Below are 24,207 nucleotides of genomic sequence, written 5' to 3'. Positions count from 1 at the left end.
GATTTGGCACATCTTGCAGAGGTTGCTATGGCAGAGTTGTGTGGTCTCATGGTCACTGTTCTCCTGAAGGCTGGGTACTTTGCTACAGACAGTGGTCTGCTTGAGGTTGTGCGGTTGTTTGAAGGCAAGATGTGGAGATGACCTTGGCGAGATGTTCGCCTTCATCAATGACATGTTGAAGGCTCCGGAGAAGATGTTGTAACTTCTCCGCTCCGGAGAATTACTGGACGACAAAGGGTACTTTGTCTGCCATGTCCCATGTTTGTCTTCTGAGGAGGTTAGTGCGGTTTTTTGCTGTGGTGCGTCGGAACCGTCGATCAATGAGTCGGGTCCATAACTTGCTCTTGTGAGGGCAACTTTCAGCATCTGGAGGTGTCTGTTGCGATCCTCTTCATCTGAGCAGATCCTGTGTATGCGGAGGGTTTGTCCGTAGGGGATGGCTTCTTTAACGTGTTTAGAGTGGAAGCTGGAGAAGTGGAGCATCGTGGAGTTATCTGTGGGCTTGCGATACAGTGAAGTGCTAAGGTGACCATCCATGGGTGTGTCCAAGAATGCAGCTGATCCTGGAGAGTAGTACATGGTGAGTCTGATGGGGGGATGGAGCTTGTTGATGTCATCATATGGTTGTTTCAGTGATTGTTCACCATGAGTCCAAAGAAAATGTCATCGATGTATCTAGTGTATAGCATCGGTTGAAGGTCCTGTGCAGTGAAGAAGTCTTGTTCAAACTTGTGCATGAAGATGTTGGCATATTGAAGTGCAAATTTGGTCCCCATGGCTGTTCTGTGTCTGGATGAAGAACTAGTTGTTGAAGGTGAAGACATTGTGGTCCCGTATGAAGTGGATGAGTTGTAAAATTGCATCTGGAAACTGGCATTTGTCGGTGTTGAGTACTGAGGCAGTTGCAGCAATGCCATCGTCATGGGGGATGCTGGTGTAGAGTGCCAAGATATCCATTGTGACGAGGAATGCTCCTGGTTCAACTGTTCTATGTCTGCTGAGTTTCTGTAGGAAGTCCATAGTGTCACAACAAAAGCTGAGGGTTCTTTGTACAATAGATTTCAGGATGCCCTCAATGTAGTCAGAGGGGTTCTCGCACAGGGTCCCTAGCCAGTCCTGTATCTGTCTAGCCAGCCCATCCTGAATCCCATGTGATTTTAGTTTTTATACTATTCTCCATGTGGGACCTTGTCAAATGCCTTACTGAAGTCAATATAAACTACGTCCACTGCCCTCCTCTCATCAATTATCTTTGTCACCTCTTCAAAAAAGTCAGTCAAGTTGGTGAGACATGCGTTTCCCCATATAAAACTATGCTGCCTGTCACTAACTAATAAGTCCACTTTGTTCCAAATGTGCATTTTTCCTGCCCCTCAGTATCTTCCCTGAAATCTCCAACATCACTGACATCAGGCTCACCGGCCTATAATTTCCTGGATCATCCCTGCTCCTTTTCTTAAACAAGGGAACAACATTGGTTATTCTTCATTTCACTGTAACCTCACCTGTGGTCAAAGAGGATGTGGACAAAGAAGACACAGGTTTAAGGTGTTGGGGAGCAAGTACAGAGGAGATGTTAGGGGTAAATTTTTCACTCAGAGGGTGGTGAGTGAGTGGAATTAGCTGCTGTCGGTGGTGGTAGAGGCAAACTCGCTGGGGTCTTTTAAGAAACTTCTGGATGAGTATATGGGATTAATGGGATTGAGAGTTATAGATAGGCCTGGTAGGTATAGATATGATCGGCGCAACTTGTGGGCCGAAGTAGTGCTGTAGTGTTCTATGTTCTGTGATGTGAAGATACATATTAAGGCCCCAGCCATATCTTCCCGTGCCTCCCACAGCAGCTTGGGATAGATCCTATCTGGCCCTGGCGACTTGTATACCTTAATGCAATTTAGGATATTCAACACCCCCTCCTTCGATATGCGTAAGAAGATTTGGGATTCTTCTAGACTCTGTTTGCTAAAGACATTTCATAGTCCCTTTTAGCCCTCCTAATTCTATGTTTAAGTTCCTTCCTACTTTGAGGATACTCCTCAATCATAAAATCTCTACAGTACAGAAGGAGGCCATTTGGTCTATCGAGTCTGTACTGACCACAATCCCACCCAAGCCCCATTCCTGCAACCCCAAGAATTTACCCTGCTAATCCCCCTGACACTAGAGTCAATTTATCACGACCAATCAACCTAACCTGCACATCTTTGGACCCAGAGGAAACCCAAGAGCTTCATCAACTTTTGTAGGCTTCCTTTTTCTTTTTGATTAAGCTTACAATTTCCCTTGTCATCCATGGTTCCCAAATCCTGCCATTTCTATCCTGCATTTTATCAGGGACATGCCTGTCAAAGAACAAAGAAACTTACAGGGCAGGAACACGCCCCTTGGCCCTCCAAACCTGCACCGACCATGCTGCCCAACTGAAATAAACCCTCTATCCTTCAGGGGGCCATATCCCTCTGTTTTCATCCTATTCATGTATTTGTCCAGACGCCTCTTAAAACTCACTATTGTATCTGCTTCCACTACCTCTCCCGGCAGCAAGTTCCAGGCACCCACCACCCTCTGTGTAAAAACTTGCCTCGTACATTTCCTTTAAACCTTACCCCTCGCACCTTAAACCTATGCCCCCTGGTAATTGACTCTTCAACCCTGGGGAAAAACTTCTGTTTATCTACTCTGTCCATGCCCCTCATAATCTTGAAGACTTCCATCAGGTCACCCTTCAACCTCCATCGTTCCAGTGAGAACAAACCAAGTTTCCCCAGCCTCTCATAGCTAATGCTTTCCATGCCAGGCAACAGCTTGGTAAATATTTTCTGTAGCCTCTCCAAAGCCTCCAAATCCTTCTGATAGTGTGGCGACTAGAAATTGAACGCAACATTCCAAGTGTGCCCTAAGATCCTATAAAGCTGCAACATGACTTGCCAATTTTTAAACTCAATGCCCCAGCTAATGAAGGCAAACATAATGTATGCTTTCTTGACTACCTTCTCCACCTGCGTTGCCACTTTGTGACCTGTGTATCTGTACGCCCAGATCCCTCTGCCTATCAATACACTTAAGGGTTCTGCCGTTTACTGTATATATTTTTATTAGACCTTCCAAAATGCATTACCTCACATTTGTCCGGATTAAACTCCATCTGTCATCTCTCTGCCCAAGCCCCCAAGCCTCATTCTGTACTGTAGAGATTTTATGATTGAGGAGTATCCTCAAAGTAGGAAGGAACTTAAACATAGAATTAGGAGGGCTAAAAGGGACTATGTATTCTCACAAAACCATGTTGCCTCTCACTAACACATCCACTTACTTCCAAGTGGGAGTAAATTCTCTGTCAAAAAATCCTCTGATAATTTCCCTACCATTGACGTAAGGCTCACCAGCCTGTAATTACCCAGATTATTCTTGCTACCCATCTTTAACAAAGGAACAGCATTGGCTATTCTCCAATCCTCTGGGACTTCCCCTGTAACAAGTCTCACAACACCAGGTTAAAGTTCAACAGGTTTATTTGGTAGCAAACGCAACTAACTTTGGGGGCTGTGCCCCTTTGTCAGGTGAGTGGGGAGTTCTGATCACAAACCAGGCATATAAAGACACACATTCAGTTTACAGAATACTGATTAGAATGCAAATTCTTACAGTTAATCAAGTCTTAAAGGTGCAGACGATGTGAGGGGGAGATGGCATTAAACATAGGTTAAAGAGATGTGTGTTGTCTCCAGACAGGACAGATAGTGAGATGTTGCAAGCCCAGGCAAGTCATGCGGCTTACAAATAGTGTGACATGATCCAAGATCCCAGTTGAGACTGTCCTCGTGTCTGAAATTTGGCTATCAGTCTCTGCTCAGCGACTCTGCGCTGCCGTGTGTCGTGAAGGCCGTCTTGATTGCTTACCCGAAGATCAGACTCTGAAGTGTTTGCCAACGGAAGAGAACGATCTTGCCTGATTGCGAAGCGGTGTTCATTCATCCATTGTTGTAGCGTCTGCATGGTCTCCCCAATATACCATGCCTCGGGACATCCTTTCCTGCAGCATATCAGGTAGACAACGTTGACTGAGTTGCAAGTGTATATACCGTGTACCTGGTGGATGAGCATCCTGAAACCCATTGTTCAGAGAACCCCCAGCTTTTGTCGTGACGCTACGGACTTCCTACAGAAACTCAGCACGCATAGAGCAATTGAACCAGGAGCACTCCTTGTCACAACAGATGAACATTGAACATAGAACACTACCATACGAACAGGCCCTTTGGCCCATAAGTTGCGCCAATCATATCCCTATCTACCAGGCCTAGCTATAACCATCAATCCCATTAAATCCCAAGTACTCATCCAGAAGTCTCTTAAAAGACCCCAACGAGTTCGCCTCCACCACCACCGACAGCAGCTGATTACACTCACTCACCGCCCTCTGAGTGAAAAACTTACCCCTGACATCTCCTCTGTACTTACTCGCCAGCATCTTTAAACCTGTGTCCTCTTGTAGCAACCATTTCAGCACTGGGAAATAGCCTCTGAGAATCCACCCTACGTATACCTCTCAACATTTTATAAACCTCTATCAGGTCGCCTCTCATCCTTCATCTCTCCAGGGAGAAAAGACCTAGCTCCCTCAACCTATCCTCATAAGGCGTGCCACCCAATCCAAGCAACATCCTTGTAAATCTCCTCCACACCCTTTCAATAGCTTCCACATTCTTCTTGTAGTGAGGTGACCAGAACTGCGCACAGTACTCCAAGTGAGGCCTGACAAGGGTCTTACAGCATTAGTTGCAGCATTACCTCCCAACTCCTAAACTCAATCCCTCGATTAATGCAGGCAAGTATACCATACACCTTCTTGACCACATCCTCCACCTGCCGATTTAAAAGTCCTATGGATCCGGACCCCAAGATCCTCTGCACTGCCAAGAGTCCTACCCTTGATATTGTACTCCTTCATCCCATTGGACCTGCCAAAATGGACCACTACACATTTATCCGCGTTGAAGTCCATCTGCCACTTCTCCGCCCAGTCTTGCATCCTATCTATGTCTCACTGCAACTTCTGACATCCCTCCAGACCGTCCACAACACCACCAACCTTCGTGTCATTGGCAAACTTACCAACCCATCCCCCCACTTCCTCATCCAGGTCATTTATGAAAATGACAAACAGCAGGGGTCCTAGAACAGATCCTGGGGCACTCTACTGGTGACCGACCTCCATGCAGAAAAAGACCCATCCACAACCGCTCTCTGCCTTCTGCAGGCAAGCCAGTTCTGGATCCAATACCAATTCTGTCTCCATACCAGCATCCCCCACGACGATTGCATTGCTGCAACTGCCTCAGTACTCAACGTCGACAACTGCCGGTTTCCAGATGCAATTTTACAACTCATCCGCTTCATCCTGGATCGCAATGTCTTCACCTTCAACAACTAGTTCTTCATTCAGACACATGGAACAGCCATGAGGACCAAATTCACACCTCGATATGCCAACATGTTCATGCACAGGCTCGAACAAGACTTCTTCACCGCACAGGACCTTTAACCGATGCTATACACTAGATACATCAATGTCATTTTTCTACCTTTTGAACAATCACTGAAACAATTGTATGATGATATCAACAAGTTCCAACTCACCATGGACTTCTTTCAGGAATCAGTTACATTCTTGGACAAGCATCTCCATTAAGGACGGTCACCTCAGCACCTCATTGTACCACAAGCCCACGGATAACCTCACGATATTCCACTTCTCCAGCTTCCACCCTAAACACGTTAAAGAAGCCATCCCCTACAGAGAAGCCCTCTGTATACACAGGATCTGCTCAGATGAGGATCGTGACAGACATCTCCATATGCTGAAGCTGTCGTTGTGCTCCATCTTACCACGTTGATCATAGTGTGGTGAGGCACATACTATCTATTATCAGTCTAAAAGCAAACATTTTGCACTAATTTACTCTCTGACTTGCTGCCACTGAATCTTTAATTCTTATCCAACAGTAAGAACAATTTACATTCATACTGCACCCTTTAATGTAAAACATCCCAAGGCATTTTACAGGAACCTTACCAATCAAAATGGAACACCAAGTTACATTGGAAGATATTGGAACTGATGAAGGGACTTAAGTAAGGAAAGTGATGTAGAGAGGCAGTGAGATTTAAGGAGAGAATTCAGGAGCTTATGATCTTAACACCTGAAAGCATGTTGGAACAATAGAAACATATAACATACAAGGACAAATTGGACAGCTGCAGAAATCTTAGGAGATTGCAAGGCCAAGAGAGATTACTGACACTGAGAGGTGTAAAGAGTATTCTGAGGGTTAAGATATACAGGTAATTGAAAAGACAGTGTTTGATTAGGAGTAGTCAGCATGACTTTGTGCTTGGGAGATCGTGCCTTACAAATTCATTAGGGCTGTTTGAAGTGGCCAGGAATGTTGATGAGGATAGGACAGTAGACATAGTCTATATGGACTTCAGTAAAGCCTTTGATAAAGTTCCACATGGTAACCTGCTTTGGAAGGTTAGGTTATATGGAATCCAGGGAGAGCTGGCAATTTGGATGTGCAAGTGGCTTGATGGTAGGAAGCAGAGGATTATGGTGGAAGGACGTTTATTGAACTGGAAGCCTGTGACTTGTGGTGTGCCTCAGGGCTCAGTACTGGGCCTATTGCTGTTTTTTATCTGCTTCAACAATTTTGATGAGAATGTACAAGGCATGAGCAACAAGTTTGTAGATGACACAAAACTAGGTGGTATTGTAGACCATGAGGAAGGTAATCCAAAATTGCAGCAGGATCTTGGTCAGGTGGGGAAGTCGGCCGAGAAATGGCAAATGGAGTTCAATACAGATAGTGCAAGCTGCTGCATTTTGGAAAGTCAAATCAAAGTAGGACTTTCACGATGAACGGTAGGACCATAGGGAGTATTGTGGAACGGAGGGACCTTGGAGTTCAGGTACATGGTTCTTTAAGGTGGAGTCACAGGCAGTGAAGAAAGCCTTTGGCATGCTGGCCTTCATCAGTCAGGGCATTGAGTAGTTACGTTGCAGTTGCACAGAACATAGAACATTACAGCGCAGTACAGGCTCTTCAGCCATCTGTTGCGCTGACCTGTGAAAACCAATCTAAAGCCCGTCTAATCTGTACTATTCCAATATCATCCATATGTTTATCCAGTGACCATTTAAATGCCCTTAATGTTGGCAAATTCACTACTGTTGCAGGCAGGGCATTCCAAGCCCTTACAACTCTCTGAGTAAAGAATCTACCTCTGACATCTGTCCTATATGTATCACCCCTGAATTTAAAGCTATGTGCTAGCCATCTCTATCTGAGGGAAAAGGATCTCACTGTCCACCCTATATAATTCTCTAATCATCTTATATGCCTCTATTAAGTCACCTCTTAACCTTCTTCTCTCTAATGAAAATAACCTCAAATCCCTCAGCCTTTCCTCATAACACCTTCCCACCATACCAGGCAACATCCTGGTAAATCTCCTCTGCAACCTTTCCAATACTTCCACATCCTTCCTATAATGTGGCAACCAGAACTGTATGCAATACTCTAAGTGCGGCCGCACCAGAGTTTTGTACGGCTGCAACATGACCTCATGGCTCCGAAACTCAATCCCTCTACCAATAAAAGCTAACACACTGTAGGCCTTCTTAACAACTGTATCAACCTATGTGCCAACTTTCAGAATCTATGCACACGGACACCAAGATCTCTGCTCATCCACACTACGAAGTATCTTACCGTTAGCCCAGTACCCTGTATTCCTGTTACTCCTTCCAAATTGAATCACTTCACACTTTTCCACATTAAACTCCATTTGCCACCTCTCAGCCCAGCTCTGCAGCTTATCTACGTCCCTCTGCAACATCCTTCTGCACTGTCCACAATTCCATTGATTTTAGTGTGATTTACTAACCCATCCTTCCACGTCCTCATCCAGCTCATTTATAAAAATAACAAACAGCAGTGGCCCCAAAACACATCCTTGCGGTACATCACTAGTAACGGAACTCCAGGATGAACATTTCCCGTCAATCAGTACCCTCTGTCTTCTAACAGCTAGCCAATTTCTGATCCAACTGCTAAATCACCCTCAATCCCATGCCTCTGTATTTTATGCAATATGTCATGATGTGGGTATGCCGGCGTTGGACTGGCGTAAACAAGTAAAAAGTCTGACAACACCAGGTTTTAGTCCAACCTATTTATTTGATAATATACTCACAAGCTTTCGGGTTAGCCCCTTCGTCAGGTGAATGGAGAGTTCTGGCCTCAGACAGAGCATATAAAGCACAGACAGTTTAGAGATTACTGATTAGAATGCGAATCCTTACACCTAACCTGCTGTTCAAGACCTGAAGTGGCTGATAATGTGAGTGGAAGGAGCACTGATCACAGGTTAAAGAGATGTGTATTGTCTCCAGACAGTACAGTAAGTGAGGTTTTGCAAACCCAGGCAAGTCACGGGGGTTACAGATAGTGCGACATGAACCCAAGATCCCTGTTGAGACCGTCCTCATGTGTGCGGAACTTGGCTATCAGTCTCTGTTCAGCGACTCTGCGCTGTCGTGTGTCGTGAAGGCCGCCTTGGAGAATGCTTACCCGAAGGTCAGAGGCTGAATGCCCGTGACCACTGAAGTGTTCGCCAACAGGAAGGGAACAGTCTTGCCTGGTGACTGTCGAGCGATGTTCATTCATCCGTTCTCGTAGCGTCTGCATGGTCTCCCCAATGTACCATGCTTCGGGACATCCTTTCTTGCAACGTATCAGGTAGACAATGTTGGCCGAGTTGCAAGAGTATTTACCATGTACCTGGTGGACGGTATTCTCACGTGTGATGATGGTATCCATGTCGATGATCCGGCATGTCTTGCAGAGGTTGCTGTGGCAGGGTTGTGTGGTATTGTGGTCACTGTTCTCCTGAAGGCTGGGTAGTTTGCTGCGAACAATGGTCTGTTTGAGGTTGTGTGGTTGTCTGAAAGCAAGAAGTGGGGGTGTGGGGATAGCCCTGGCGAGATGTTCGTCTTCATCAATGATATGTTGAAGACTCCGGAGAAGATGTCGTAGCTTCTCCGCTCCGGGGAAGTACTGGACGACGAAGGGTACTCTGTCCACTGTGTCCTGTGTTTGCCTTCTGAGGAGATCGGTGCGGTTTTTCGCTGTGGCGCATCGGAACTGCCAATCTATGAGTCGAGCACCATATCCTGTTCTTATGAGGGCATCTTTCAGGGTCTGGAGGTGTCTGTTTGCAAAACCTCACTTACTGTACTGACTGGAGACAATACACATCTCTTTAAACTGTGATCAGTGCTCCTTCCACTCACATTATCAGCCACTTCAGGTCTTGAACAGCAGGTTAGGTGTAAGGATTCGCATTCTAATCAGTAATCTCTAAACTGTCTGTGCTTTATATGCTCTGTCTGAGGCCAGAACTCTCCATTCACCTGACGAAGGGGCTAACCCGAAAGCTTGTGAGTATATTATCAAATAAATAGGTTGGACTAAAACCTGGTGTTGTCAGACTTTTTACTGTGTTTACGCCAGTCCAACGCCGGCATACCCACATCATGACTACTATCGACACCACAAACTGCCGGATCCAAGTGGAGAGGATCTCCAAGAAGATTGCGCATATCGACACAGACATCAAGTTTTTACAGAGATGCAAGAAAGCAGACAAGATACCAAGAGGACTACAGATCACGAACCCACTCAGGGCAACCTATAACACAGACTACGCTGAGAGACTTTGCCGTCACACCTCTCTCACACTTCTCAACCACCTCATACACCAGCTTTACAGCAAACGCCGCACCCTGGAAACTAAAATGGAATACGTTTTCTCAACTTGTGCTCAGGATGCAGACCAACTGCGAAACTCTGCCAAGCAGATGAGACAAAGAAACTACACCACCTACATGCACACCAAGAACAGGAAACTTGAGAAACTCGGCATCGCCGCCAGCAACAACCAAGCGTCCCCCGGCACCACAGTAGAAAACAGCACTACCGCAGGGAGGTCTATTGTCAACTTGTCGGACTACACACTTCAACCAGATGAAATCGAAGTTCTCAGCCGAGGGCTCAATTTCTGCCCCACCACCGAAATGGACCCCATCAGTCTCGCAGCGGACACAGAGGAGTTCATCAGGCGAATGAGGCTGCAGGAGTTTTTCCACAAACCCCAAGAGGCCAGCAACGAACACAATGAGACAGTCGATGAACCAGAACAGCCGACACAGAGATCCGCAGTGCAACAGCCTAAGAGGAAGGAATCCAATTGGACTCCTCCGGAAGGCCGCTGCCCTCGACCAGACTTGTATGCCCAAACCATCAGGAGGTGCGTTAACACCAGATTCATCAGCCGCACTCACAAGACAGCCCCGAACATCACCCAAGCACAACGCAACGCCATCCACGCTCTCAAGACAAACCGCAACATTATCATCAAACCAGCAGACAAAGGAGGGGCCATCGTCATACTGAACAGAACGGATTACTGTAAAGAAGTGTACCGACAACTAAACAATGAGGAACACTACAGACAATTACCCACAGATCCGACCAAAGAACACACTCGTCAACTCAACAATCTGATCAAGACCTTTGATCCGGACCTTCAGAGCACCCTCCGTGCTCTCATTCCACGTACTCCCCGCATTGGAGATCTCTACTGCCTCCCAAAGATACACAAGGCAAACACACCCGGCCGTCCCATCGTATCGGGCAATGGAACTCTGTGTGAGAACCTCTCCGGCTACGTCGAGGGCATCCTGAAACCTATTGTACAAAGAACCCCCAGCTTTTGTCGCGACACTACGGACTTCCTACTGAAACTCAGCACACACGGAGCAGTTGAACCAGGGACACTCCTCGTCACAATGGATGTCTCGGCGCTCTACACCAACATCCCCCACAACGATGGCATTGCTGCGACTGCCTCAGTACTCAATGCTGACAACTGCCAGTTTCCAGATGCAATTTTACAACTCATCCACTTTATCCTGGACCACAATGTCTTCACCTTCAACAACCAGTTTTTCATCCAGACACATGGAACAGCCATGGGGACCAAATTTGCACCTCAATATGCCAACATCTTCATGCACAGGTTCGAACAAGACTTCTTCACTGCACAGAATCTTCAACCGATGCTGTACACTAGATACATCGATGACATTTTCTTCCTTTGGCCTCATGGTGAACAATCACTGAAACAACTATATGATGATATCAACAAATTCCACCCCACCATCAGACTCACCATGGACTATTCCCCAGAATCAGTTGCATTCTTGGACATACGCATCTCCATTAAGGACGGTCACCTCAGCACCTCACTGTACCGCAAGCCCACAGACAATCTCACAATGCTCCACTTCTCCAGTTTCCACCCTAAACATGTTAAAGAAGCCATTCCCTATGGACAAGCCCTCCGTATACACAGTATTTGCTCAGATGAGGAGGATCGTGACAGACACCTCCAGACCCTGAAAGATGCCCTCATAAGAACAGGATATGGTGCTCGACTCATAGATCGGCAGTTCCGATGCGCCACAGCGAAAAACCGCACCGATCTCCTCAGAAGGCAAACACAGGACACAGTGGACAGAGTACCCTTCGTCGTCCAGTACTTCCCCGGAGCGGAGAAGCTACGACATCTTCTCCGGAGTCTTCAACACATCATTGATGAAGACGAACATCTCGCCAGGGCTATCCCCACACCCCCACTTCTTGCTTTCAGACAACCACACAACCTCAAACAGACCATTGTTCGCAGCAAACTACCCAGCCTTCAGGAGAACAGTGACCACAATACCACACAACCCTGCCACAGCAACCTCTGCAAGACATGCCGGATCATTGACATGGACACCATCATCACACGTGAAAATACCGTCCACCAAGTACATGGTAAATACTCTTGCAACTCGGCCAACATTGTCTACCTGATACGTTGCAAGAAAGGATGTCCCGAAGCATGGTACATTGGGGAGACCATGCAGACGCTACGAGAACGGATGAATGAACATCGCTCGACAGTCACCAGGCAAGACTGTTCCCTTCCTGTTGGCGAACACTTCAGTGGTCACGGGCATTCAGCCTCTGACCTTCGGGTAAGCATTCTCCAAGGCGGCCTTCACGACACACGACAGCGCAGAGTCGCTGAACAGAGACTGATAGCCAAGTTCCGCACACATGAGGACGGTCTCAACAGGGATCTTGGGTTCATGTCGCACTATCTGTAACCCCCGTGACTTGCCTGGGTTTGCAAAACCTCACTTACTGTACTGTCTGGAGACAATACACATCTCTTTAACCTGTGATCAGTGCTCCTTCCACTCACATTATCAGCCACTTCAGGTCTTGAACAGCAGGTTAGGTGTAAGGATTCGCATTCTAATCAGTAATCTCTAAACTGTCTGTGCTTTATATGCTCTGTCTGAGGCCAGAACTCTCCATTCACCTGACGAAGGGGCTAACCCGAAAGCTTGTGAGTATATTATCAAATAAATAGGTTGGACTAAAACCTGGTGTTGTCAGACTTTTTACTGTTTTATGCAATAGCCTACCGTGGGGAACCTTATCAAATGCTTTACTGAAATCCACTTACACTACATCTTTACCCTCATCCACCTCTTTAGTCACCTTCTCAAAGAACTCAAGGTTTGTGAGGCACGACCTACCCAGGAAGGAGCTAAAGAGAAAGTTAAGAAGAGCTAGAAGGGGACCTGAGAAGACTTTGGCAGATAGGATCAAGGAGAACCCTAAAGCTTTCTACAGGTATGTCAAGAATAAAAAATTGGTTAGGGCAAGATTAGGGCCAGTCAGAGACAGCAGTGGGCAGTTGTGCGTGGAGCCTGAAGAGATAGGAGAGGCACTGAATGAGTATTTTTCGTCAGTATTCACGCAGGAAAAAGTCAGTGTAGTCGAGGAGAATACTGCGATACCAGGTTGTAGACTAGACAGGATTGAGGTACATAAGGAGGAGGTGTTAGCAATTCTTGAGAGTATGAAAATAGATAAGCCCCCTGGGCCGGATTGGATATACCCTAGGATTCTGTGGGAGGCTAGGGAGGAGATTGCAGAACCTTTGGCTTTGATCTTCATGTCGTCATTGGCTACTGGTATATTTCCGGAAGACTGGAGGAAAGCAAATGTTGTCCGCTTGTTCAAGAAGGGGAGTAGAGACCATCCTGGGAATTAGAGACCGATGAGCCTTACTTCTGTTGTGGGCAAAGATTTGGAAAGAGTTATAAGGGATAGGATTTATAATCAGATAGAGAGAAATAAATTGATTAGGGATAGTCAACACGGTTTTGTGAAGAGTAGCTCGTGCCTCACAAACCTTATCGAGTTTTTTGAAAAGGTGACCAAAGAGGTGGATAAGGGTAAGGCAGTCGACATGGTGTATATGGATTTTAGCAAAGCATTTGATAAGGTTCCCCATGGTAGGCTACTGCAGAAAATGCAGATGCATGGGACTGAGAGTGATTTAGCAGTTTGGATCAGGCATTGGCTAGCTGATAGAAGACAGAGGGTGGTGGTTGATGGGAAATATTCAACCTGGAGTTCAGTTACAAGTGGTGTACCTCAAGGATCTGTTTTGGGGCCACTGTTGTTTGTCATTTTTATAAATGACTTAGATGAGGGTGTAGAAGGATGGGTTAGTAAGTTTGCTGACGATGCCAAAGTCGGAGGAGTTGTAGACAGTGAGGATGGATGTTACAGTTTGCAGAGGGACATAGATGAGCTGCAGAGCTGGGCCGAGAGTTGGCAAATGGGGGTTAATGCGGAAAGTGTGAGGTGATTCACTTTGGTAAGAGTAACAGGAGTACGGAATATAGGGCTAACGGAAGGACGTTGTGTTGACGAGCAGAGAGATATATAAGATAATGAAATGATAACGTATAGGATAATGAAAGGGGTGGACAAGGTAGAGGTAGAGAGATTCTTCCTGCTCAAAGGACAGCAGGACTAGAGGGCACAGTCTCAAGATAAGGCTGGGGGGGGTGGCGAGTGCAGTTTAGAATGGAGTTGAGGAGGAACTTCTTCACTCAAAGGGTGGTGAATCTCTGGAATTCTCTGCCCGTCGAAGTGGTGGAGGCTACCTCGCTAAATATATTTAAGTCACAGGTAGATAGGTTTTTGACAGACAAGGGAATTAAGGGTTATGGGGAGAAAGCGGGAATGTGGAACTGATCCACATCAGATCAGCCTTGATCTTAATGAATGGCGGGGCAGGCTTGAAGGGCTAGATGGCCTACTCCTGCTCCTATTTCTTATGTTCTTATGATCTCGGGGTACATGTGCATAGCTCCCTGAAAGTTGGAACCCAAGTTGATAAGGTTGTTAAGGTGTACGGTGTGTTAGCTTTTATTGGTAGAGGGATTGAATTTCGGAGCCATGAGGTCATGTTACAACTGTACAAAACTCAGGTGCGGCCGCACTTGGAGTATTGCGTGCAGTTCTGGTCGCCACATTGTAAGAAAGATGTGGAGGCATTGGAAAGGGTGCAGAGGAGGTTTACCAGGATGTTGCCTGGTATGGTGGGAAGGTCTTACAAGGAAAGGCTGAGGGATTTGAGGTTATTTTCATTAGAGAGAAGAAGGTTACGAGGTGACCTAATTGAGGCATACAAGATGATCAGAGGATTAGATAGGGTGGACAGTGAGAGCCTTTTTCCTCGAATGGTGATGGCTAACACGAGGAGACATAGCTTTAAATTAAGGGGTGGTAGTTATAGGACAGATGTCAGAGGTAGGCTCTTTACTCAGAGGGTAGTAAGGGCGTGGAATGCCCTGCCTGCAGCAGTTGTGGACTTGCCAACTTAAAGGGCGTTGAAATGGTCAGTGGATAGGCATATGGATAACATTGGAATAGTTTAGGTTAGAGGGTCATTAGATTGGTTCCACTGGTCGGCGCAACATTGAGGGCCGAAGGGCCTATACTGCGCTGTAATGTTCTATGTTCACAAAACCGTGTTAACTATCCCTAATCAAATTATTCCTTTCTAGATTATTATAAATCCTATCTCTTATAATCCTTTCCAAAACTTTGCCCACAACAGAAGTAAGGCTCACTAGCCTATAATTACCAGGGTTGTCTCTACTCCCCTTCTTGAACAAGGGAACAACATTTGCTATGCTCCAGTATTCTGGCACTATTCCTGTAGACAATGACGACCTAAAGGTCAAAGCCAAAGGCTCTGCAATCTCCTCCCTAGCTTTCAAGAAAATCCTAGGATAAATCCCATCCAGCCCAGGGGACTTTCTATTTTCACATTTCCCAGAATTGCTAACACCACCTTTTTATGAACCTCAATCCCGTCTAGCCTAATAATCTGTACCTCCTCCACAACATTCTTTTTCCTGTGTGAATACTGATGGAAAATATTCATTTAGCGTCTCTCCTATCTCGTCAGACTGCATGCACAACTTCCCACTACTGTCCTTGACTGGCCCTAATCTTACCCTACTCATTCTTTTATTCCTGACATACCTACAGAAACCTTTAGGGTTTTCCTTGATCCTACATGCCAAAGACTTCTCATGTCCCCTCCTGGCTATTCTTGGCTCTGTCTTTAGGTCCTTCCTGGCTAACTTGTAACTCTCAAGCGCTCTAACTGAGCCTTCACGTTCATCTTAACATCAGTCTCCTTCTTCCTCTTCACAAGAGATTCAACTTCTTTAGTAAACCACAGTTCCCTCGCTCGACCACTTCCTCCTTGCCTAACAAGTACATACGTATCAAGGACACACAGTAGCTGTTCTTTGAACAAGCTCCACATTTCAATTGTGCCCATCCCCTGCAGTTTCTTTCCACATCCTATGCATCCTAAATCTTGCCTAATCGCGTCATGATTTCCTTTCCCCCAGCTATAACTCTTGCCCTGCAGTATATACCTATTCCTTTTCATCGCTAAAGTAAATGTAACCAAATTATGGTCAATATCACCAAAGTGCTCACCTACCTCTAACACCTGGCCTGGTTCATTACCCAATACCAAATCCAATGTGGCCTCGCCTCTTGTTGGCCTATCTACGTACAGCGTCAGGAAACCTTCCTGCACACATTGGATAAAAACTGACCCATCTAAAGTACTCAAACTATAGTGTTTCCAGTCGATATTTGTGAAGTTAAAGTCCCCCATAACAACTATCCTGTTATTTTCGCTCCTATTGCAATCCTTTCTTCTACATCTCTGGAACTTTTCGGAGGCCTGTAGAAAACTTCCAACAGGTGACTTCCTCTTTCCTGTTTCTAACCTCAGCCCATACTACCTCAGTGGACGAGTTCTCATCTAACGTCCTTTCTGCCACCGTAATACTGTCCTTGACTAACAATACCACACCTCCCTCTCTACCACCTTCCTTGATCTTACTGAAACATCTAAACCCCGGGACCTGCAACAACCATTCCTGTCCCTGCTCGATCCATGTCTCTGGAATGTCCACAACATCAAAGTTCTGGGTACCGACCCATGCTGCAAGTTCGCCCACCTTATTGGGTGCACTTTCTGCAGGTGTACTCAGCTGGGACACTAATGGTGTCCCTCACCTCAAACATCCCACAGGAGGAACATGGCACTGTCTGCACTGTCATCCCTGCTAACTTCCCTGACTAAGAAACAAAGGAGAAAAAAAAGCTTGCCTGATTTCCCTCTAGTAGTATAAGGTTAAAGGAGGTGGGTGGGTGGGAAGACCTACAGGTGTAGGGTCTCGGGTTTACCAAACCCCAACTTATATATCTGTATGAGGAAAAAAAAATCTGGTAGGTTTTTAAATGGAGAACTTACCTTCCCGACAGCCCCCTGGTTTCCGCTCTCGCTGCTCCTGCTGCAAGACGTTGATGAGACCGCAGCTGGAGTATTGTGTTCAGTTTTGGCCAGCTTGGTATTGCAAAGACATTATTAAACTGGAGAGAGTGCAGAAGAGATTTACAAGAATGTTGCCAGGACTCAGGGGACTGAGTTAAATAGGGAGAGATTGGACAGGCTATTTTCTTTGAAGCATAGGAGACTGAAGGGTGATCTTATAGAGGAGTACAAGCCCATGAGAGGTTTGGATAGGGTGTATGCCCTCAGTCTTTTTCCCAGAGTTGGGGAATTGAGAACTAGAAGGCATGAGTTTAAGTTAAGAGGGGAAAAAGTTTATGGGAACCTGAGAAGCAATGTTTTTACACTGAGGATGGCATTTGAATCAAATAAACTGCCAGAGGAAGTAGTTGAGGTGGGGACATTGACAACATTTAAAAGACATTTGGACAGATACATGGATAGGAAAGTTTGAGGGCTGTGGATCAAATGCAGCCAAATGGGGTTAGCTTAGATGGGCTTTTAGGTTGGCATGGACCAGTTTGGGCCAAAAGACTTGTCTCTGTGCCGTTGATTGTGTGATTCTTGGAGGGAAATGAAAACAAAATGAAAATTTTCAAACCAATGTATTACTGCACCTGGAGCCAATGTAGTTCAACAAATACAAGGAGAGTATTCCTCTGTTCCATGATACTCCCTATGGTCCATTTTGACTTCCCAAAATGCAACAGGCCGCACCTATCTGTATTGAACTCCATTTGCCATTTATTGGCTGACTTCCCCACCTGATCAAGCTCCTGCTGCAATTTTGGATAACCTTCCTCACGGACTACAATACCAACTAGTTTAGTGTCATCTGCAAACTTACTGATCATGCCTTGTACATTCTCATCAAAATTATTGATGTAGGTAACAAACAGCAATGGGCCCAGCGCTGACCCCTGAGGCACACCAGTCGTCAGAAATTGTCTATCAAAGGGAAGATGGTACAAAAATCATGCTGCCAATAATATACCTGTTTTGTTAGAAGCATGAAACTTGCAAAATTCAATTGTCACGGTTTTTTCCTTTTAACTTTCCATGAGCATAGGCTTGAGTTGAGAATAAGGATGAAAGCAGATTTTTGGGGGGGAGTCAGGGTTCCAAATTGTTTCAGTTGTTCTAATTGTAAAATTATAGTTTAATTTGGAGGTTAGTTGTTTGTGAACTTGCATTCTAACTTTGTAACCATGCAGCTCAGAAAGGCTCAGATGGGATGGTCATTTCCAATAACTACTGTGACTTCTGTCTTGGTGGGTCGAATATGAACAAGAAAACAGGCAGGACTGAGGAGCTGGTTTCGTGCTCAGACTGTGAGCGATCTGGTAGGTGTATCCATGGAATTCTATCAAATGAGCTATAAGATGAACTTGATCTCTGATTAGGCCAGTTCTAGCTGCTGTCTGTACATGCTTGATTATGCTGGGATCAAGGAGGTACATAGTGCTACTGCTGCATAGTCAAAACACAACTGATTATTGCCTTGAAGTATTAATATTTGCAGCTTTCTTTAAATTAATGTGCCAATGCAAATATCTATGTAAATAGCTGAAATGAGTTTTGAGTGAATTAGTGACACTAGATTTTCCAGATAATGAACATATATGTTACTCAAAGTAAATTCATATGATGCAAAATTAGAAAATGAGAGTTTGCAGATTAAATGTCAGGCTATTTGAACATTTCCTTAAAAGTAAGGATCATGAAAGTACATTTTTTAAATGTATTGTTCCATAGCCTATTTGCACTCTTTTTTGACAAATCAAGACCAAATTTTGAAATTACCTAGTAATTTGTCTTCACACTAATTCTGTGATTATTGACTGTTAAACAGTTAGTGAAACTTTGGCTCCTCCTGATGTCAACAGTTTTTTTGTTTAATTGGGTAGAGTATAAGATAGAACTCAAGTCTCCTTTGAGCTTTGTATACTATGTAGAGCAAGATAAAGCCAACAATCCTGTTTAACTTAATTTTTAAGCTCTCCTCCCTGTTTCTTCACTATTATGACATCTTCATCAGTGAAAGTCATGTTAATAAAAAAAAATAATATTGCTCCCAAGTAAATTCTAAAAGCAGCAATATTTTTATTTTTTGGATTATACTCTGCCATCTATCCTTTCTATTCAAACAAAACCAAGGCACTTGAATCAATGCACAGAATTTTAGCTACTCTCTGACTCTCACCCTGCTGCCACCACCTTGCTGCCATCTGAATATGCCACTGAGGCTACTAATTGTGCAAGTTCATTGTTGTGGTTGCACATTATCTCAAACCGTTAGAAGTTGGAAAAGAGAAACAAACAAACAAGCCAAAGATATGAAGTCAATTTATTTTTAGTCATTGTTTTTTAACTGGCTGGCGCAACATCGTGGCCGAAGGGCCTGTTCTGCGCTGTAATGTTCTATGTTCTATGTTCTATTTAGGAAAAATACTGGAAAAGCACAGAAGGCTAAAGAGCACCTGAGAGAGAAAGACAAAGCAACATTGTGGATGTAGCCTTGTATTAAAACTATCCTTGAACTTTTACCAATCTTTCTGTTCTTGAATGTCCTAGCATTTAAAAAAAATAGCAGTAGTAGAATGGTAGTTCGTGAAATTAAAACAGGCATAAAAGTCCCAACTGTTTTGAAGTGTGTTTAAATCTTTTTAACCTCAGGATACTGTGGATTTCTACCATGGTTCCCACCAAATATTATTTTCATAAAAAGTCTAATTTGAATCTGAACTATTTATGCATCAAAGCTGACTGGCTTGTTTCAGATATGCTTGTGTTTTTAAAAAAATAATGTGGGTTAACTTCATTTCAGAGAATTATTAGATTTTTCTGGAGTGTACGTTACAATCTTTTGGTTGGATTTTCGCTGACTGTTTATTTAATAACAGGGTCTGAGATTAAGAGCTGAGGATTCTTGTTAGCATAGGACTTGTATGTTTTAGAGGTAGGATTTATGATTCTTTTTCTCTTTTCATTTTGTGTGTGTGTGTGTGTGTGTGTACAATCTGAACCTGTGTGCTGATATGTACATCAACATACATGTTAGCTGATTTGGGACAAGGAATCGTAAAGGATCTGGACTTGGGCAGTGCAGAGGACCTGTTTGGCGCAACATCCGAAAGTGACACCTCCACGTTTCATGGCTTTGACGATGACGATATCGATGAACTGCTATCAAACAAAACTGTTCATTCACCTGCTAGTAATGATGCCGAGATCAAGTGCAGCAGCTAAATACGTAATTGTGGGAAATACCTGCTAGCGCACAAAAAGCAAATTTGGGCAAGATTTAATGAATGACCTTGACAGCAATGAAGTCTTTTGTAGCCAAAAAGCTCCTGCTGAATTTTAGACCTGTTTTAATATGAAACTGGACTGTTGAAAATAAGCAGAGCCAATGCTTTCATTCGTTCATCAGTAAACAAGAGAATCTCTAACTTTGAAGATAATCAGGGTTACTTCTGGCTCGTGATTTGTGTGTTTTTTTTAAACAAAGGAGACATTTGACTGATCTCTTCCTTACTGAGTGAATGGGGACAAAGGGATCTGAGGTACTGCAAGCGCTACTGCTGAGCTTGCCTATACAAATTGCAATGTTTTAAGTCAACTAGTTTTCTCCAGCAGGCAAAGTTGTCTTGACCTACTTTTGTCATGCACATAACATCAATGCTCCTCTCAAGTGGAAATATGGCCTCCAGGCTCTCTTCTACACGTCTTGCACCTACAGTTCTACAATTTGTGAGAATGAAATTCACTCTACATTGAACTGAAGGAAGTGGAGTTTATAAAAAAAAGTTTTAATTTTTTGAAAGAAATGAAAACTGTGCCTGTTGCTTCTAGGACTTGTACTTTTTTTGTCTTTTGTTGCTGAACTGAATTGCTGTTTTGCTGCTAAAAGTGCTGGCTGCATCTGATGAAGAAACCACATCAGTAGGCATATGTTCTGATGGCGATATAGAGTGACAGCAGGAACCTTTTTGTTCCTATTAATTTGAAAGAAGATCATTAATTGCATTGCAAGGTATGTGTGTAAAGTTTTTGTCTTGACCACTTTAAAGCAAAAAAATGTTCTTTAAGAATTGCATGAGTTGCAGTAACGGCTTTTTGCCTTGTTGGTGTAATCCTTAGGGGTTGGGCAGGTGTTGTATCCCCTATTGGCGGGGGGGGGGGGCAGGGAATGCTGGGAAGGTTTGTGTATCCCCTGTGGGCTGGGTGGGTTGGTGTGATCCCCTATGGGCTGGGCGGGTTGGTGTGACCCCAGGTGGGCTGGGCCTGACCCCAAGTGGGCTGGGCCGGTGGGCCGGGCCAGGGGACCTGACCCCAGGTGGGCTGGGCGGTTGGGCAGAGGGAATCTATGCTTGGGAACGGAGGAAATAGGAGAGATGTAAAATGAGAACTTTGCCTCATATTCACCAAAGAGGGAGACTTGATGGATGAGGAGCCTAGGGTAGTGTGTGTGGATGTTCCAGGTCATGTTGGTATCAAAAAGGAGTAGGTGTTGGGCATCTCAAAAAACATTAAAGTGGATAAATCCTCAGGGCCTGATGGGATCTACCTCACAATGTTGACGGATGCAAGTGCGGAAATTGCTGGGGTCTTGACAGAAATCTTTGTATCCTCATTGGCTACAGGTAAAGTTCCAGAGGACTGGGGGATAACCATTGTTTAAGAAGGACAGCAGGGATAATCCAGGAAATTATAGACCAGTGAGTCTTATGTCAGTGGTAGGGAAATTATTGGAAAATATTCTTAGGGACAGGATTTACTAACATTTGGAAACAAATGGACTCATTAGTGATAGACAACATGATTTTGTAAGGGGAAGTCACGCCTCACTAACCTGATTTTCTTTTTCGAGGAACTGACGAAGATGGTAGGTGAAGGAAAGGCACTGGATGTTGTATACGTGAACTTCGGTAAAGCCTTTGACAAGGTACCTCATGGTAGACTGGCACAAAAGGTAAAATCACACAGGATTAGAGAAGAGCTGGCAAGATGAATATGGCTTGGGCATAAAAGACAGCATAGCAGTAGAGGGGTGCTTTTCTGAATGGAAGGATGTGACTAGCGGTCTTTCATAGGGATGAGGTCTGGGACTTTTGTTCATCTATATAAATGATTTGAAGAATATTATGCTCTGATTAGTAAGTTCACAGACAACACAAGAATTGGTGGAGTTGCAGATAGTGAAGAGAACTATCAGAGGTTACATCAAGATATAGACTGATTGGAGACTTGAGCAGAGATGTAGCAGACGGAGTTTAATCCAGACAAATGTGAGGTAGTGCGTTTTGGAAGTTCCAATGCATGTAAGAATTCTACAGTAAATGGTAGAACCTTAAGAGTATTGACAGGCAGAGAGATCTGGGCATACGTGTCCACTGATCACTGAAAGTGGCAATGCAGATGGATAAGATAGACGAGAAGGCATACGACATGTTTGTCTTCATCAGTTGGCGTACTAAGTATAAATATTGGCAGCTCACGCTGCAGCCATTTAGGCCTCATTTGGAATATTGTGCACAATTCTGGTTGCCACAAAACCAGATGGATGTGGAGAGGGTGCAGAAGAGGTTTACTAGGATATTGCCTGGTCTGAAGGGGAGAGTTTAGATAAACTTGATTTGTTCTCACTGAAACAACAGAGACTGAGGGATGACCTGATAGAGGTTTACAAGATAGAGTGGCATGGACAGAGTGGATAGTCAGATGCTCTTTCTTAGGGTGGAAAAGTCAAGTGCAAGGGGACACAGGTTTAAGGTGCATGGGGAAAATGAGGAGATATGTGAGGCAAGTTTTTTTTTTACAAGAGAGCGGTGAATGTCTAGAATGCGTTGCCCAGTGAGGTGGTGGGAACAGATACGATAGCAGCATTTAAGGGGCAACTAGACAAATACATCAATAGGATGGGAATGGAAGTATACAGACTCTATAAATGCGTACGGTTTTAGTTTAGGCAGGTATCACGATTGGCGCAGGCTTGGACAGTGAAAGGTCTGTTCCTGTGCTGTATGTTTCTTTTTTTTTGTGTGATCTCTGTGGTTTGGACAATTTGTTGTGACCTCTGTAAACTGGACAGTGGCTTGTGGCTGGTTGCTGCCGCAACCCCGGTGGGCAGGGCTGGTTGCTGCCGCATTCCACATTTAATTTGCAGCCTTACTGTTCTGTAATTTATAATTGCACCATAATTTGACCTGTAAGATGACTTTCTCCAACAGCCATGCTGCCTTCTAAATAAACAGCACTCTTCTACCATTCCTCACCACAGAATTGCCTGGATGTTGATGATTACCACGCAAGCAATTTCGAAGAAGGACAGAAGGAAACGGATTGTGACCATGTTACAAGTGGGATATTGCCTCCTTGCGCCTCATTAATGTGGCCCAAACTCAGGAAAGCACTGCAAATGTGAACTATAAAGGACAACTTTATTGCAAATTAGATTTTTATATTTATTAGACCAACGACTGAGCTAGTCTATGGATTTTTTTGGCTGGGGGGCATGGTGTGGAAATATTTTGAATATTTCGTGTATTCGGCAATATTGAAATTTAGCAGAAAAAACCCCTGATATTTTGCGTAGATCTTATTTTTCTTGAAATCACATTTTTAATGAAGGATATATCTGATGAACGTTTTACTGATGAACTCTCCAAAACCGAAATCAAATCTGCTCAATTTTGTTGTCAAAGCCATTTGATTCTTAATTGAATTACTATAAGTGGATGTTGTAAGTGTCAGGTGTGCCTTTTGGCTATCCAGAAGTCTAGTCATTACTTTCTATTTATTGATTTAGTTTCTATGTCATTTGCTGTAATCCCACCTCCCAATCCTTTGTGATGAAGTAATGTCACCATCAAGTAGATGGTATTGTTTGTTTTACAATGTTAAGTGTAAAAAAAACTTTATAAACTGGATTAAAATGCTGCTGAGCTTATAAATTTTTATTTGTTAAGAAAAATAAACTGCATATTGGTCCCCCTTTGTCCAATTTACTTGTGCCATTTTTCCTTAATTCTTCACTGATGTTTGTAAGTAGCTTGAATTTGCAATTCATGATGGGTTTAAAATGATTCCTTTGTGCTTCCTAATGTTGTAGACCTGGTTAGCTACATAGTTGCAGTTTGTTGTAACATCGTAAGACAAACTTAATATACAGCATCCTGCCCAGCAGCGAAAGGGTTAATTTTAAGTTAAAGATTACTTTTGTTTTTTTGATTCATTCTTTCTCTCACCCTTCTTTTCCTACCTCTATTCTCTGAATTTTTTTCTTTCTCTCCTTTTCCTTCTGTCCCCTCTCTTGGCACTTTTATTTCCCTCTTT

General features: G+C 44.2%; 1 protein-coding gene across 2 annotated transcripts in view; it reads left to right on the top strand.

Annotated features, from left to right (window-relative positions):
* The window catches only part of LOC145352690 (zinc finger protein DPF3-like), a 153,262-nt gene extending 129,359 nt beyond the window's left edge, over nucleotides 1–23,903 (top strand). For both annotated transcript variants that reach the window (XM_080202910.1, XM_080202908.1), the window contains exons 8-11: nucleotides 18,084–18,212; nucleotides 19,931–20,905; nucleotides 21,743–21,844; nucleotides 23,153–23,903. In XM_080202910.1, coding sequence (XP_080059036.1) covers nucleotides 18,084–18,212; nucleotides 19,931–20,118 — 317 coding nt within the window. In that variant the 3' untranslated portion in view covers nucleotides 20,119–20,905; nucleotides 21,743–21,844; nucleotides 23,153–23,903. The remainder of the gene's footprint in view (nucleotides 1–18,083; nucleotides 18,213–19,930; nucleotides 20,906–21,742; nucleotides 21,845–23,152) is intronic.
* Nucleotides 23,904–24,207: the final 304 nt, after the last annotated feature.

Source organism: Carcharhinus amblyrhynchos, chromosome 14 (genome assembly GCF_965287045.1).
Source record: "Carcharhinus amblyrhynchos chromosome 14, sCarAmb.v2.hapA, whole genome shotgun sequence".
In the NCBI taxonomy this organism is placed as follows: domain Eukaryota; kingdom Metazoa; phylum Chordata; class Chondrichthyes; order Carcharhiniformes; family Carcharhinidae; genus Carcharhinus; species Carcharhinus amblyrhynchos.
Note: the sequence above shows the minus strand (reverse complement) of the source record. Positions and strands in the feature narration are given on the sequence as shown.